Source organism: Homarus americanus, unplaced genomic scaffold (genome assembly GCF_018991925.1).
Source record: "Homarus americanus isolate GMGI-L3 unplaced genomic scaffold, GMGI_Hamer_2.0 scaffold36970, whole genome shotgun sequence".
Classification (NCBI taxonomy): Eukaryota; Metazoa; Arthropoda; class Malacostraca; order Decapoda; family Nephropidae; genus Homarus; species Homarus americanus.
The window spans coordinates 4,659,170-4,675,705 of record NW_024740094.1 but is presented as its reverse complement, the minus strand read 5'-3'; the positions used below and the strand labels follow the sequence as shown (position 1 = coordinate 4,675,705).

The window sequence follows — 16,536 nt, the reverse complement described above, 5'->3', positions numbered from 1 at the left end:
ATATATATATATATATATATATATATATATATATATATATATATATATATATATATATATATACACACACACAGTGGTCCCTCAGTTAACGAGTTACGTTCCATAAGATTCTTAACTTCGGTTAACAAGCAATCCCTCGATTAACCAGTTTCTTACGAGCTGACCACATGTTTTAGCTTGCATTTGGCGGTCCACCAGCTGTAGTATTAGTTTGCCAATACAGTAATCGGTTCTAGGGCTTAAATTCCTTACCCTTTTAGTAGATATCAAGAAGTTTATACTATTCAATAATTTTAAAAGTTTAATATTAAATTTTTTCGTAATTTTAACAATTATTGAACATAATTGAAGGTAGAGTCACTAGTTTGTGGCACGCCATCCAGCCTGCCAACACACCATACAGCCATCAGTCTTTGTGTATTTTCAGTGGAGGTAACATCTTGCTTGAGACTCTCTTCAACTAAACGCTTTTTTTCTGTGTATACAAGCAAATTATTGGTCATTTTGAAATTTACTTTACATATTGACAATATATAATGCAGTGCAGTGTTGATTTAAAGAAAATAATATTGAATTACACCAAGAGAACTAAAATTTTATGGGTGAAATGGCGCCATGGGGTGACTTCTCTTCCACCCCAATGCCTTCTCTTCTTCCTTCTCCTCCACCCCCATTCTAATTCCCATCATCATCATCATCATCATCCAGGAGCCTTCTACATACACACCTCAAAGTAAGTGTACTTTTCTACCCTTTTTGTTGAATTTAGGCAATTTTCGGTGAGCTGGAACCAATTACCCAAAAACCCATTAAAATAATGGTTTCGGTTAACGAGCAACCTTCTAGAACGGATTGTGCTCGTTAACCGAGGGTCCAGTGTATATATATATATATATATATATATATATATATATATATATATATATATATATATATATATATATAGTTATAGTTATAGTTATAGTTATAGTTATAGTTAGTTAGTTAGTTAGTTAGTTAGTTAGTTAGTTAGTTATAGTTAGTTAGTTAGTTAGTTAGAGTTACCCGGTCAGTCATGGGCCGTGGGTTCGAATCCTGGCGGGTTGAGGTGTTGATTGTATATACAGTGAACCCTCACTTTACGTGGTCAATTGAACCCAAGGCGGCCCGCGTAAAGTGAACGACATAACATATGGGATTAATTGAAATAGAGACCGGGCCGACCCCCAAACTCCACTTTTTCAGACACAATACCTACGTTGTAGTCAAAATAACTTCTTAATTTTATGATGGTATGCACACACAATTAATAATTAATAGAAATATCAATAATATTAGGTTTTTTAACACTTGCATTAGTAGAAAAGATGGCTGGGCACACGGGGATGGGGGGTTGGTTCCGACGCAGAGGGCAGATTATTGGCCCTCACCTGTATCACTTGTATCACTATCCACCACAGAGGCTTGCAGGGCCTCTTTGTCAAACCCCTCAAAGTCCATATAAGTCCATATCCTCACTATCATTATCACTATCACTGACTTGGGCCGGCTGTGGTGGGTGAAGAACTCGGTAATGTTTTGATGACTGGGCGACCTTGTGCGCATCCTGCCCGCGCCGCTTCCCGCGTAAAAGGGTACACACACCGCGGAAGGTGAGCATTCCGTGTTCAGCAGGGTACCGCGTAAACGTGGAAACGCGAAAAGTGGGACTGCGTAAAGCGAGGGTTGACTGTATATATATACAGTATGTATATATATATATTATATATATATATATATATATATATATATATATATATATATATATATATATATATATATATATATATATATATATATATGCATTTATGCATTTATGCAAGTAAATCACTGTAGGTGCGCGTGATCTAGGTATATGCTGATAACCACAAGGAAAGAAGAAAACACGAAGTTCCCAAGCGCTTTCGTGTAATTCACATCTTCAGGGGTGAGTACAGACTAAAGAGAAATACAAACCAAGGTGTATATATACAGAGGAGGGTGAGACCAGGTCCATAATGGTCAGGTATTAGGTAATGACCCTACTAATCTTTAAATAGCACACAACGGTTGGTGGTCAGGTCAGAGGGTAAGGCGACCCAACTTTCTCACCTGGTCACAAATCTTCTTAATTACAAAATTGTCCAGTTTGTACAGGCCATTACTCAAATTCATGTTGAATATATATATATATATATATATATATATATATATATATATATATATATATATATATATATATATATATATATATATATATATATATATATATATATATATATATATATATATATATACACACACAGGTTGACAACCCTTTATCCGAAATTCCAAAAACCGAAAAGCTCTAAAAACCGAAAGTTTTTTTGTGGGTCATTGTTTTTTGTTTTTGTTTTTTCAGGGATTATTAGCCCACCCAGGCATAGATCACTGACCCACATCGGGGCCTGGGGGGGGGCGAAAATGTAATAGTAATAATAATTATAATAATAATAATTATTCATAGTAAATAAAAATTGTAATAAAAATATACCAAAATAAAATAATGTGATAACAGTAATAATAATAATAATTTATAATAATAATAATAGTAATAATAATAATAATGATAATAATAATAATAAAATAATAATAATAAAGAAATACAAGAATGAAAAAAATATCAAAAGTGAGAAACACGACCAAGACCTATGAAGTTATTATTATTATAATTTTATTATTATTATTTTCGATCCCCCAGGCCCCAATGTGGGTCAGTGATCTATGCCCGGGTGGGCTAATACACATTAAAAAAAAAAACCCTAACCATTCTGAAAACCGAAAAATTCAGAAAACCGAAATGCCTCTGGCCCCAAGGATTTCTGATAAAGGATTGTCAACCTGTATATATATATATATATATATATATATATATATATATATATATATATATATATATATATATATATATATATATATATATTATTTCTTTATTTTACAAAATCCACACAGCAGTATTGTAGTGGGGCATCTGGAAGTCTGCCACCAGCAACTGACTTCAAATATAAAGTAGAGGAACAACAGAGTCTTGAGAGCCGCAGAAGTAGCAGTAGCGGCATCAAGAAGGTGGCAGGAGATGAGAAAATACGTGGTCAGGAAGCAACTTCTGTTTTAACATGGCAACCTTCAACAATTTAACTGACCCTTTGTCCAAATTCTGCGGCCACCCATTTTGGGTAAGTCAGTATGTTTGTTTGTCATTGTATGAATAAAGTTCTGTATATATTTCATGGGATAACCTGAAGATTAGTCCCCAGTTTATTCCACCTTAAGATTAAGCATCCAAATATACCAACTTAACATAACCTAACATCTAAGAAACTAATTTAATCTAGTACGGTATAACATAACATTACATTAACCAATACAACTTAACAACATAATATGACTTAACATAGCATAACATAACATAGGTATTAGGCAGATCCAAACAGGGAGGTACTACCTCCTGGGAAGGTATTGGAAGCGTAATGTGTGCCAGGCCAAGGTGCAATTATTACAAGGGAAATTACAATGGGATGAGGGAAGAGATGAGTGGTATCAACTGGCCTGACTCATTAAGGTACAAGAACGCGGACACTACGCTGAATATCATAACTAGTAAAGTGACCCATTTGATCGATAAATATATACCGAAGACCAAACCCAGTGCTTCTAGGAATACGAGGGGATCCCTGCACATGAACCATGTGGCAGTCGAAAAAATTAAGAAGAAAACCCAGAAATTCAAGACGTGGGTTGGGTCAAACGATGAGCAAGACAGGAGGATGTATGTAAGAACCAGAAACAAAACAAAGATAGAGTGTAGAAGGGCTGAAAAGGAGTTCCAGAGGCTGGTTGCACGCGAGGTCAAGTCAAACCCAAAGGCGTTTTACCGCCATGCAAAGTCGAAATTGAAAACACGAGTAGGAGTATCAGACCTGAGGCTTGTGGATGGTAGTTACGCAGATTCTGACCAGGATAAAGCTGAGGCATTGAACAGCTTCTTTTCCTCTATGTTCACAAGAGAGGATGCAACTAACCTTCCTGCGTTTGAGGAGACACAGTTCGACACAGCACTGACCCACAATGTGTTCACAGAAGAGGGTATTAGAAATAAACAGTCCAGGCTAAAGGTCCATAAGAGTCCCGGTCCTGCCATGGTGCATCCTTGAGTGCTAAGAGAGCTGTGTAACGAGCTTGCAGAGCCCCTGAAGATCCTGTTTTGTAAATGCCTGGATGAACAAACGGTCCCCAGTGAATGGAAAGTGGCTCATGTGAGTCCTATCTTCAAGAAGGGTGATCGGCACTCCATGAACAACTACAGGTTGTACCTCTCTAGTCTGGCATTCTGTGGTCCGGAAACTCCCGTGGTCCGGAACGATTTTAGTTTGCCCAAATTGGTAGATAGGCAGCTTTTTTTTTTTATAACTTATCTGAGGGGCCCCAATGTGGGCTAATCCCCATAAAAAAAAGCCGCGGGAAATTAAGGTTTGTTTACATCCGGCAGTTCGACTGCTTTCTCTCTGCTTGTCTATACAGAGTACAACATTTAACCCTTCAATATATATGAGCAGTAAATATGTGTTGCTTTCATATTCTTATGTAGAGTAATGACGATATGTTTTCACATGTGCACACGTACATACGCGCAGTCTCACTTTTTTTTTTTACAATTAATGGTTAGCTACTTATATTGTTCCATTTATTAACATTAAATAACATTACTTCAAACAACCATATTAATTTTTTTGCATTACTTTTACTACAGCTACAATCAAGGTCTTATTTTCTTCAGTTTTATATGTAGAACCAATCAGTCACTGGTTTTGAAAACATTAACGAAAACAAGGCTGGCAGCCATCTCGTCTCCTTGCGTGTTTAAATATTCCACGTATTATTAATGAATTGTATTTTTCATTTTGCACACACAAACATTAATTCAATAAAAAGAAAATTCAGAAACATTAATTAAAATATATATGAACGGTAAATAAGTGTTGCTTTCATATTCTTATGTAGAGTAATGACGATATGTTTTCACATGTGCGCAACTTACATACGCGATCTCTCTTTTTTTCTTTACCAGTATCGTTAGCTACTTCTATTGTTCCATTAAATAACATTACTTAAAACAACCATATTAATTTTACTGCAGCTGCAACCAGGGTCTTATTTTCTTCAGTTTTATATGTAGAACCAGTCAGTCACTGGCTTTGTAAACAACGATAACAAAGCCGTCTCGTCTCCTCGTGTGTTTTAATATTCTACATATTATTAAAGAAATGCATTGCTTATTTTGCACACAAACATTAATTCAATCAAAAAGACATTCAGTAATAAACAATAATGAATCATTTGTACATAAGAGACATGACGCTGTTTACACAATTGTGCACGTCTGAATGTTGGTGGACCGTTCAAACCCGTCGAAATTCGAGTTTCCGCCGTTAAAATTTTTAATTGTTTTTTTTTTTGTGTTCCAATAAAAAACGTTGAATTAAAAACTCGCGAAATTTGAAAAGCTACTGTACGACATTTAACCCTTCAATTTGTCTTCAAAGAGACCATGAAGCAGAGAAAGTGGTGCTAGTGCTTCCAAGCAAAAGCACAAGTCACTCTCTATCCAGGAAAAGGGTGAATTTTCATGGTCCGGAAATTTCCATGGTCCGGCACCGGTCAAGCCCCAAGGTTGCCGGACTAGAGAGGTACAACCTGTATAGACCAGTGAGCCTGACCAGCATAATATGTTAGGTACTTGAGAGTATTATCAGAGATGCCGCAATGGAACATCTAATACGAAACAACCTTGTAAAGGATTGCCAACACGGTTTTATGCTGGGGCAATTGCTCAAGGTATTGGATATTTGGACTCATATTCTGGAACGGGGTGGAAATATCGACATTATTTACCTAGATTTTGCCAAGGCTGAAAATCAAACTGGAAGGGTACAGAATTCGGGAAATGTCCTTGCATGGATAGAAGACTTCCTACATAACCGCAAGGAGTGTGTGGTGATTAATGGCACGAAATCGTCATCCGTATCTGTCACAAGTGGGGTACCACAGGGCTGTGTATTGGGCCTCCTGTTGTTTGTTTGTTTCATAAATGACATGCCTGACGTTGTACACTCCTCCATACAAATGTTTGCCGATGACGCTAAGTTATTTCGGGAAATTAAGAACCAAGCTGACTGTGAAGAGCTGCAGAAGGACCTCTGTGGGCTCCAGGAATGGTCGAAGGAATGGCTGCTGAGATACAATGTCACGAAGTGTAAGAGGATGCACCTGGGGCGTACCAACGGTAAGGAGGCGTATCATATGTCCCAACGGGATGAAAAAACTGCACCAGTTGAGACTGAATGTGAGAAGGACCTAGGTGTGTATGTTGACAATGAGCTGAAGTTCTCGAGCCATTGCGAGAAGAAGGTAAACCAGGCAAATAAATTATTGGGTCTTATAAGAAGGTCGTTCAGATATCTAGACGGTCCGTCCCTCGTAACGATCTTCAAGAGTGAAGTGCTTTCCCGTCTGGAGTACTGTCACCCAGTCTGGTCCCCGAGATATGCTAGGGACTGTCAGTTGATTGAAAATGTTCAAAGGAGGGCCACCAGACTGGTGCTTGCACTTCGGCACCTCAGCTACCCTGTGAGGTTGGAGCGCCTGAACTTGCCTAGCTTATATTACAGACGGGCAAGGGGGGACCTAGTAGAAGTGTATAAGCATCTCAGGGGGCACTACTCAGTCGAGTGTCCTTACTTGGAGCTGGCGGACGCTCGCCCCACAAGGGGTCACAGCTCAAGATTGAAGAAGCCGCAAGTCCAAAAAGCTGTGAGGGCAAACTTTTTCGGGGTGAGGGTTGTAAACTCTTGGAACAATCTTCCAGAGAGTGTTGTGACGGCACCGAGTGCGAGCTCTTTCAAGACAAGACTTGACCAACACTGGAGCAGGTTCAGGTACATTCAGGAGCCGGTGTATGCCCAGTATTTGCCAACAGTGCGTGACAGAGACGTGACCAATCGCCCGGGTGGCTGATCTTTTGGTGAAGAGGATAAATGAAAAGTAATTAGAGACGTGACCGATCGGCCAAGAGGCTAACGAGCCGATCAGTGGCAAAGAGGATAAAAGAATGGTAGACCCTGCTGCCATATGGCATCACGAAAATTGTGACCAAGTTCCAGGTTGCTGATCTGACTTTCTGCCTCATTTACACACAATTGCAGGGTCTCAATTGTTTCTCTTACTTTGACAACACAACGTACTTATCGTTTCTCACTGTTGATCTGTTTTGTGTTTATCTATGGTCCTTTATTAGTATTAGTATTATTATTATTATTATTAATATTATTATTGTTATTATTTTTATTATTAATCTCTTCTCAACTTACGACGGGGTTCTTTCCCGACGACCAGGTCGTAAGTCGAAAAGGCGAAAGTAATACATAGAAATTCCAAAATGGGTGTCTTTTTTTCTCAGCACCATGAGAACTCTCACTTTTACGCCTGCCAGCCATTTAAAGGGAATTACAAACGAAAATTTTGTCAGTACACAGCGTTATCACTAACGTCGGGACTCGAAAATACGTAATGTGAAAAATATTTTATACGACTGGCCGTCATATGTCCGGGTTCTCGTAAGTCGAGGAGAGACTGTATTATTATTATTATTATTATTATTATTATTAGTAGTAGTAGTAGTAGTAGTAGTATTATAATTATATTTCCCCCCCCCCCCCTCCATGCCCTGATTTGGGTCATTAATCTGTGCCCTGGTGGGCTAATCCTGTAAAAAGCAAAAACAAAAAACCTAACCCCTCAGGTAGCATGGTAGCAATAAGATGCTCAATTATCATGTGGAATAAACCGGTGGCTAATGTTCTAGTGATCTGTTTCATGTGTTTAGTTATAATTAAATACAGAGAACAAGGTTTGTATACAGTGAACCCTCACTTTACGTGGTCAATTGAACCCACGGCGGCCCGCTTAAAGTGAGCAACAGAACATATGGGATTAATTAAAAGAGACCGGGCCGACCCGCAAACTCCACTTTTTGCAGACACAATACCTACGTTGTAGTAAAAATAACTTCTTAATTTTATGATGATATGCACACACAATTAATAATTAAGAGAAATATCAATAATATTAGGCTTTTTAACACTTACATTAGTAGAAAAGATGGCTGGGCACACGGGGATGGGGGGTTGGTTCCGAGGCAGAGGGCAGATTATTGGCCCTCACCTGTATCACTATCCACCACAGAGGCTTGCAGGGCCTCTTTGTCAAACCTCTCAAAGTCCATATAAGTCCATATCCTCACTATCATTATCACTATCACTGACTTGGGCCGGTTGTGGTGGGTGGCGGGTGAAGAACTCGGTATTGTTTTGATGACTGGGCGACCTTGTACGCACCCTGCTCGCGCCGCTCTCCGCGTAAAAGGGTGCACACACCGCGGAAAGTGAGCATTCCGGTTTCGGCAGGGTACCGCGTAAACGTGGAAGCGCGTAAAGTGAAACCGCGTAAAGCGGGGGTTTACTATTAACAAATCATGGAGGATTTGTGGAAACAGTCTTGTCTTAGTAATTCTTATCCTTTGGGGTTTATTTTTAATGAAAAGCGTGTGCTTCAAGACTCTTTATTGAGGAATTCTAAGCCTTCAGGAATATTTTCTTACCTATCATCTCTGCCCCTGGTCAGCTCACTAGTCAGCCAGTAGTGAGTTCTCTGTTACTTACTTATCTAATTCACCCCAAGTCAGCTCACTAGTCATTCAGTCATAGGTTCTCTTTTTACCTGTACTGTACTTACTTATCATCTTCACCCCTGGTCAGCTCTCTAGTCAGTCAGTTAGTCAGTCAGTCAGTCAGTTGTTACATACTGTTGTCAAGTACTTTCCATGAAAATTTTGTCCTTTCACTCTCAGAAGTGATATTGGAGGGTTATGTAGCTGTAGTTTTAAATACAGTATTTTGCTGGTACAATTTTTACAGTACACAAAGCCCTCTATCCCACCCCTTCCCAGGCAATTTGCATACCTCTCAATATGTCCTGGGTTCAATTCCCTCTTCATGCCAGTTGTGAGAAGGTCAGTTATCCAGTGTGACCCTATCAAACATGACATGTTTACTTCTGGTTCCCTCCCGTAATAACATTGGACAATGAAGGTCTAGTAAGCTGACAAGCGGTGAAAATGACAAATTAAAGCCCCTCCCCTCCCTTCCCCCCATATGTATTGAAAAGTTAGTGCCATTAATGTACTTACCCAAGATCATACTTGTCCAGAGAAATAGATGTTTTTAGTGTCTGCAGCAGGCATACTGAAATTCTTTAATGATGAATCTAAAAAACAATATCATTGGATTATAGACTTTATATTTTCCAGAACGTCAGTACTGCTTGGGATACATATGACCCAGATTTGGGCTTGTGTCTGGAGCGGACAGTACTAGTATGGGGGCCATGTCTCTTCCTGTGGGTGTGTGCCCCAGCCTACATCATGAAACAGCGACAGACAAGTGAACCTGCCATCCCCTCATCACCTCTCCTGTACTTCAAAGTGGTGAGTCCTGTGATGTATTAATGGCATCAGAAGATTTCATTAGTATCATGAATAATGGTGTCAACCTAATTTTTATAGTGAACATGTCAATCCTTTCAACCACATAATCACTTTTAATGAAATTCACATTTACTAGTACTCACCACGAGCTTGTCATCAGATCACTTCACAGTACTGTACTCTATTAGTTTAACTGAAAATAATTGTCAGTAACATTATTAATGAGTAATGTGCCACTTGTACTTTCAGGTGTTTTCACTACTAGCAGCAGCAGCAGCAGTGGCAGAGTTGTCATTAGTGGAGATACTGTCAGCCTCTAGCTATGATTTTGTAACTCCACTCACCCTCATTCTTTCTTATGCAAGTACAGTCTTATCTATTGCTCAATATATACTGTATTTGTTTTCCTTTTCATCAAATTGCTGTACAGTATTGATACTTTCAGTGATTGGTTATGTACACTTAAATTATTGTGTGTAGCAGTGCACTCCATTTTTTATAACTGGCAAGGAAATAGAAAGGGAACTTGATGTAAATATTAACCTCATTTACCTAATGGCCACCCACTAGAGGCGGTCATACTGATGGAAGGAGGTCAGTGGCTTCTGTAGGATCCCTCCATTGTTCTTGATAGTTTGTCTAGGGCTATTTTGAAGCCCAGTACTGTTCTCGATTTAACAGCTTGAGGCGGTAGACCATTCCATAGCTCTACCACCTGTGTGAAGAAATATTTCCTTATGTTTGTTCTGCATTATAACTTGGTCCTGTTTAATGTTTTCCATATCTTTCATGATCTTAAATGTCTCAATGAGATCTGCCCTATGGTGTCATATCTGAAGTGTTGTTAATCCTAAGACCTTCTGAACTAACAACAATTCAGATACGACACTAGACAACTATAATGCCAAATTTAACTACAAATTTGAAAATAATAATAAAATACTGGGCTGTAATATTCTCTATCTAGAATACAATGATACATATTGTATTTTTCAAGAACATCAGTAAGCATCCGTCACAATAGAACCTTTATATTATATTATAAAGTTGTGTTACATTTCAGTGTTTGCAAGTATTTTTGGTATTGTTTGGTCGTCGGTGTGGGGAGAGAAGCAATGGTCTGATCTGGTTGTTCTGGCTCACTATGGTGTTGTGTGGTGTTCCTCAACTTAAGTCATCACTTTCATCCACTGTTTATAATGTAAGTTGTATAATACATGTAGTGTACTGTATTCTGATTTTGTTCTACCATGTGACACAGAAATTAGAAAAAGAAAAGTTTTAAATCATTAATAAAGGGAAATTTTGGATTGATCATAACATACTTGAGTAAGAGACACAAAACTGTACATTATATTTTACAGGATGGCCCACTGGAGATGACAATAGCATTCCTGGTTCAGTACATTGCTGCTGTTTTGTTGTTGTCTCTAAACAGCTTTGCTGATAATCCTCCTAACTCTCACCTGCTCAACAAGGTAAACCAAGTGGAAACTCTAGTTATTTCTGACACCTGGTTGTCATTGTCTTATGATACATTTTGTTCTGTATTCCTACCTGTTGCAACTGACTGCTCTGAAGAACTCGACCCAGGAAGGGGGGTGGCTTGATAGAAGAGCCACCTCCTACTACTTATTTCGCATCTATTTTGTCTTCCTTCTCTTCTTTCCCACCCACGCTCTAGTTTTCTCCTATTACCCAGTCTGCCCAAAAGGGTGTCAAACCGATATAAATTACCCTCAAAAAAATTTTTGTAGCATTGGAAGTGAAAATTTATGTAGATTAAAAAAATCATGTGCCTCAATTTGCCTCATTTGATCAAAAATAGTCATCTGCATTTGAATAGAGGGGGACTTAAGACAAAATGAGCCCTTGATGCTAATAAAGGTGACTTAGTGACAGCTTCCATGTCACTCATTGCACAATGTCCTTGTGAGAGGTTTGAATAATAGACCAGGTTCTTTGCAGACTTTACTCTTGCAGCGTCAGACAGTGACTGGCAACCCGGCGCTGCCACAGACAAACTCCCGCCACCACACATGGGAAAACATATCATATAATGGTATTCAATCTCACATCTCCCCCTAAGTTAAAGGGAAATGACAATGCACATTAGAACTAACGAAAGGAAAACAATGCAGTCATAAAAAACAATAATGCAAGAAAAAACAGTCAAACAAAGACACACACACAAAACAATCTAAACTAATTTTACGCCACATACACTACACCACGTAGTCAGCCAACCAACCCGGGGGCCTGCAGCCTCTCCCGGGCCTGGCCAAGCCCAACTGGGGAGGGGTCAGGGGTGCGAGCGAGGGCGCAGGTACGGAGGGCACCGCAGGAGGCATAGCGTGATGCAACACAGGAGTGGTAGGCACAGGGGTGGTGCCGCATCGCAGGTGGCGTCTGTTGCGGATGGACACCCTGCCACTGCCAGTCAACCTGACGGCATACTGCCTGTGTGGGCGGGCTTCCACCACTATGCCAGTCCTGTCCCAGAGCTTGGTAGTGGCTTCCTGTACACGCACCTGCATGCCCACAGCTAGGGGAGCCAGCTGGCGGAACACCTCCCCATGCGACAGAAGGATCCCGTCTTGGGTTTCAGCCAACCACACCTCCATCATACGAAGTGCCCGCCGCCAGTGCTGGTCCACCTTATAGTGCTGTCTGGCCATGGGAACGCCGTCAAAGAGCTGGTGGCCGGTGGCAAGTTGGCAGGTGACTTGTTCACCCCCCCACAGAGGAGTGTTCAGATACTGGAGGAGGGCCTGGGATGTCCTATCACAGTTCAGGCTACCCCCGGGCCCAGTGTTATCCCTGAGGAGCCTCTTGGCGGCCTTGACCTCAGCCTCTGCCCTGCCATTGGACTGGGGGAAGTGGGCCGATGAGAGCCGCACCTCCACCCCCTATGACTTGAGGAAATCTGTCATCTCACCTCTGTCAAGGTTGGTACCTCCATCCGTGGGGATCTGCTCAGGAGCCCCACACCTCGTGAAGTAACCCTGCAGACGGGTGATGATCTTCCCAGAGGTGCCCGTGTTGAGGAAGTGGACGATCTCCAGCCAACCTTTCAGTCGGTCAGCATATGCCAGGTACGTGTGGCCCTGCAGGTGGAACAAATCGGCCACCACTTGTTGAAAGGGATAGTCTGGCACTGGGGTCAAGACCAACGACTCTGGAGGCTGGGAAGGGGCGTGGGTCTCGCAAGCAGCACATCGGGACCGATGATACTGCAGGTCACCCTCCATGCCAGGCCAATAGACAGACTGCCGGGTCCGCCTGAGCATGGAGTCGAGGCCCTGGTGCCCCACGTGCAGGTTAACGGCGACCCGGTGGCGGAGGGAGTCGGGGATGACAAGGCGCAAGTAGGCCTGGTCAAAGGTGTAGGTGACCAAACCCCTGACCACAGCCAACCTGTCCCTCACCAAGAAGTACGGACGCAGACAGACCACCTCCTGTGATTTGTGGGGGCGCCAGTCGCCCGCCAGCACCCTCGACACTAGAATCTGGTATACTGGGTCGTCCGCAGCCGCTTTGCACACGGTGCCTTTGTCCATAGTGATGCATCCATCCTGATCCAGTGCTGCGATTGTGACCGCACACACTGCAGTGCCCAGGTCCTTCTCTTGGTCCACATCCTCCGTGTCGGGCGCCGCCCTGAGGGAGGGGAAGCGGGATAGGGCGTCAGCTGCACAGTTCCTCTTTCCTGGCAAGTATTTGACCATGAACCGGAACTGCAGGGTCTTCTCCTTGAGCCTGAACAGGCGTGGATTTGCCACATCCGTGAGGGCTCTGTCGCCTAGCAAGCCAACTAAGGGGCGGTGGTCCGTCACCAGAATGAGGTTCGGGCAGCCAAGGAGGAACAGCCTGGCCTTGTGCAGGCACCATACCACCGCCAGGGCCTCCCTTTCTACTGCATCTTAGCCAGCCTTGGCCATGCTCAGATGCCGGCTACTGCACAGAGCCAACCGCCACCCTCCCTTGCAGCAGAAGGGCTTCTCTGGCGAGGCACCAATCCGTGACAGCTGCCGTAGGCCTGGATTTGTCTTAGTACACCAAGCCGTCCCTGGCCAGCTGACAGATGGTGTCCTGGACCTAGCGAAACTTGAGCCGCAGCTGGTCGTCCCAATACACCCACTTGCCCACTGGCTTCTTGAGGAGCTCAGGAAGGGCTCCATCACAAGTGCAGTGGCAAGGAAGGGAGTCAACTGGTTAACCAGGCCATGCCAGGACCTGATGTCAGTGATTGATGGCTGATCAAGCATGGGGAAGTCCTTGATGGCTGACAGACGTTGGGCAGTGGGCTGGTAGAGGTCCCACCCCAGGAGGTAACCCACAAACTGGGCTTCTCTCCTGCAGAACAAGAACTTTTCTGGTTTCAGTGTGATACCTGTGCGAGAGTAGGTCTCCGGAAAATCGTAGGTGTGCCAGAACGCCCCCTTCACACTGGAGTCATAGAGGAGAGTGTCATCTACACACTTGTACTTGCGGGGCACATCCTGAATAGCGTCGTCAAACCTCTTGGTGTAGGCATCTGACGCTGAACATTGTCCCATGGGCGTCCTGTAGTATCGAAAACGGCCCCACGGCGTGATGAATGTGGTCAGGCGTCTACTCTGCTCCTCCAACTCCACCTGATGAAATCCCCAGAAGGCATCAGCGACGGTTTTGAATGAGTGCACTAGCACCCCGGACACCATGTCGAATGGTGCAGGTGTGTAGTGCATCTCCCTCAGACAGCTTGCATTGAGGCGTTGGAAGTCCACAGTGCGCCTGGGCTGACCGTTTTTCTTGGTCACCACGACCATCCTGGCGCACCACTCCGTAGCCTCACCAACAGGCACTGGCTGGGTGACGCCTCTCCTGACGTCCTCCTCCAACTGGGCCTTCACCCCCGCTTCCCAGTGTTTCGGAATGGGAGAAGGTGTGTGACAGGCGTAGGGGGTCGTGCCGGGCGTCAGGTGGATATGGTGAGGGGGACCAGTCATGCCTGGCAGTGGGGACCTGCTGGTGTTGAATGCGGTGGATGAAAAGTGCATGAGCAGCCATGCCTCCAGCCTGGCCACATTCTCCTCCAAAGGAGGCAAGGGCCTCTCAACTGGCCTAGGAGGGACATGACTGCTCTCAGGTCCATGGTTCGGAGGTAGGTTGTCGGCAGTGTGCCGCTCCCCTCCATCGCCCACGGCAGCCACAGCACGCCTATGGAGTGGGAAGTCGACAGGCACCAACTTGAGGCACTTGCATGCCTCCAATGACAGGTAGAAGGCCTTGGCTGTTTGCACGAAGTAGACCTCCTGGACGGTGGACCCCTCGTCCACACTGAGGCGCCAGGGGGCGGACCCCAGACACTTGAGCTGTTTGTTCGCCACCTCCTTCAGGCCATTACGGGCCCAAAGTTGCCCAGGACACAAACTGATGTCCTGGAGCAGGGATGGCCCTGCCACACACACACCATAGCACCCGTGTCAGCCACAGCCAGCACAGGGGTGGCGGGGGAATTGACCCCAGCCTGGGTCACGAACACTTGTAACCTGGGGTGGTGGGATAGCTGGGCTGTTGCCACTGTGACAGCACCTGACACATCCACAGAAGCACTTAGGACTGACTTACTCCTACAACACCTTTTGAAATGACCAACCTTAGAGCAATTGCGACATGTGGCTCCACTTGCAGGGCAGTTGCTTTTGCCTGAGGCATGTGTCACGCCGCAGTTCCCACAGTGCGCACGACTGGGGTGCCCAGGTCGGGTGGCAGCTACCTCATTCTGACCCGTGATGTCACCACCAACCGCCGCTGCCTCCGTAGCTGTTCCCGCCACTGCCTGGCCAGACGTACGACACAATACACCAGCATCTCTCACTGCTGCCTCAAATAACATACATTTGTTTCTAAGCACTTCAACTCTATTATAACTGGAGTACCCCTGGAAAATTTCCCTTTTCAACCCTGAGTCACTCAGGCCCACCATAACTTTACATAATAGCATGTACTCAGAGAGGTTGCTATCACAGGTGGGACTTTTAAATTTACACTCCACTGCCTCTGCGAAGCATCGTTGAAAGTACCTTTCCATGGGCTCCTCTTCACCTTGTTTGCTGTTGAAAAACTCGTTCCTTTTCACTGCTTGGTTTGACGATTGACGAACCACTCCACTGATGGCATCCAGGGCTTCCTTGGGTGAGAGCTGCTCCCACTGATCGCTGGGATATCTCGAGTCAATCACCTTTTGGAGTGCAGGGATGCAGTTCAGGCAATGTGGAGTGTGTCCACCAGTTGTGACCATCTGTTCAACATCACCCACGACTCCATGGACCACCTCCACATCCTAAACGCTGCTGCTGGCATTTCTGCCTCGCACTTCTCTGGAGCGACCGCTGCTGAGAGCTTCATGACCGGCGTAGGGGCATGACCGTGGCCGCCAGTAGCTAGAACATGCCATCTGAGCCATCAGTGCACTGATGGTCTGCTGGTCGGTGCAAGTGGTGTTCCCCGCTGGTGTAGAGTGTAGAGATGCCCTAGCGTCCCCTTGAGGGTGTCGAGAATCGTGGACGTGTAGGGGCCATGTTGGCATCTTTGTCAGGGCTGTTATGGCGTGTCGGGCCCTGGCATCTACTCACTAGGCCATGTGAGAGGTTTGAATAATAGACCAGGTTCTTTGCAGAGTTTACTCTTGCAGCGTCAGACAGTGACTGGCAACCCGGAGCTGCCACAGACAAACTCCCGCCTCCACACATGGGAAAACATATCGTACGATGGTAATCCATCTCACAATCTCACAGTCCTGAAACACAGAAATAAATTGATGATTAGTATAGTTTTATAATTTTCGACATGTTCGGATTTAGGGCTCTTTTTATCTTAGACCCCCTCTATTCTATTGCAGATAACTTTTTTTGCCCTGCGGAGGCAAATTGAGGCATATAATTTTCTTAATCTATATACATTACTGCTTCCAA

General features: G+C 43.9%; 1 protein-coding gene across 9 annotated transcripts in view; it reads left to right on the top strand.

Moving 5' to 3' along the window:
- Positions 1-16,536, top strand: part of LOC121875177 (ATP-binding cassette sub-family C member 3-like) — a 309,143-nt gene that overhangs the window by 5,837 nt on the left and 286,770 nt on the right. For 6 of the 9 annotated variants that reach the window (XR_006090559.1, XM_042379616.1, XM_042379615.1 and 3 more), the window contains exons 2-6: positions 2,989-3,212; positions 9,401-9,577; positions 9,827-9,937; positions 10,641-10,778; positions 10,942-11,055. Coding sequence is in view for 8 of the 9 variants with exons in the window: in XM_042379616.1 (XP_042235550.1) it covers positions 3,153-3,212; positions 9,401-9,577; positions 9,827-9,937; positions 10,641-10,778; positions 10,942-11,055 (600 nt within the window). In the remaining variant the exon portion in view is untranslated. The remainder of the gene's footprint in view (positions 1-2,988; positions 3,213-9,400; positions 9,578-9,826; positions 9,938-10,640; positions 10,779-10,941; positions 11,056-16,536) is intronic. The other 3 variants (XM_042379618.1, XM_042379614.1, XM_042379619.1) reach the window with 2 other exon arrangements.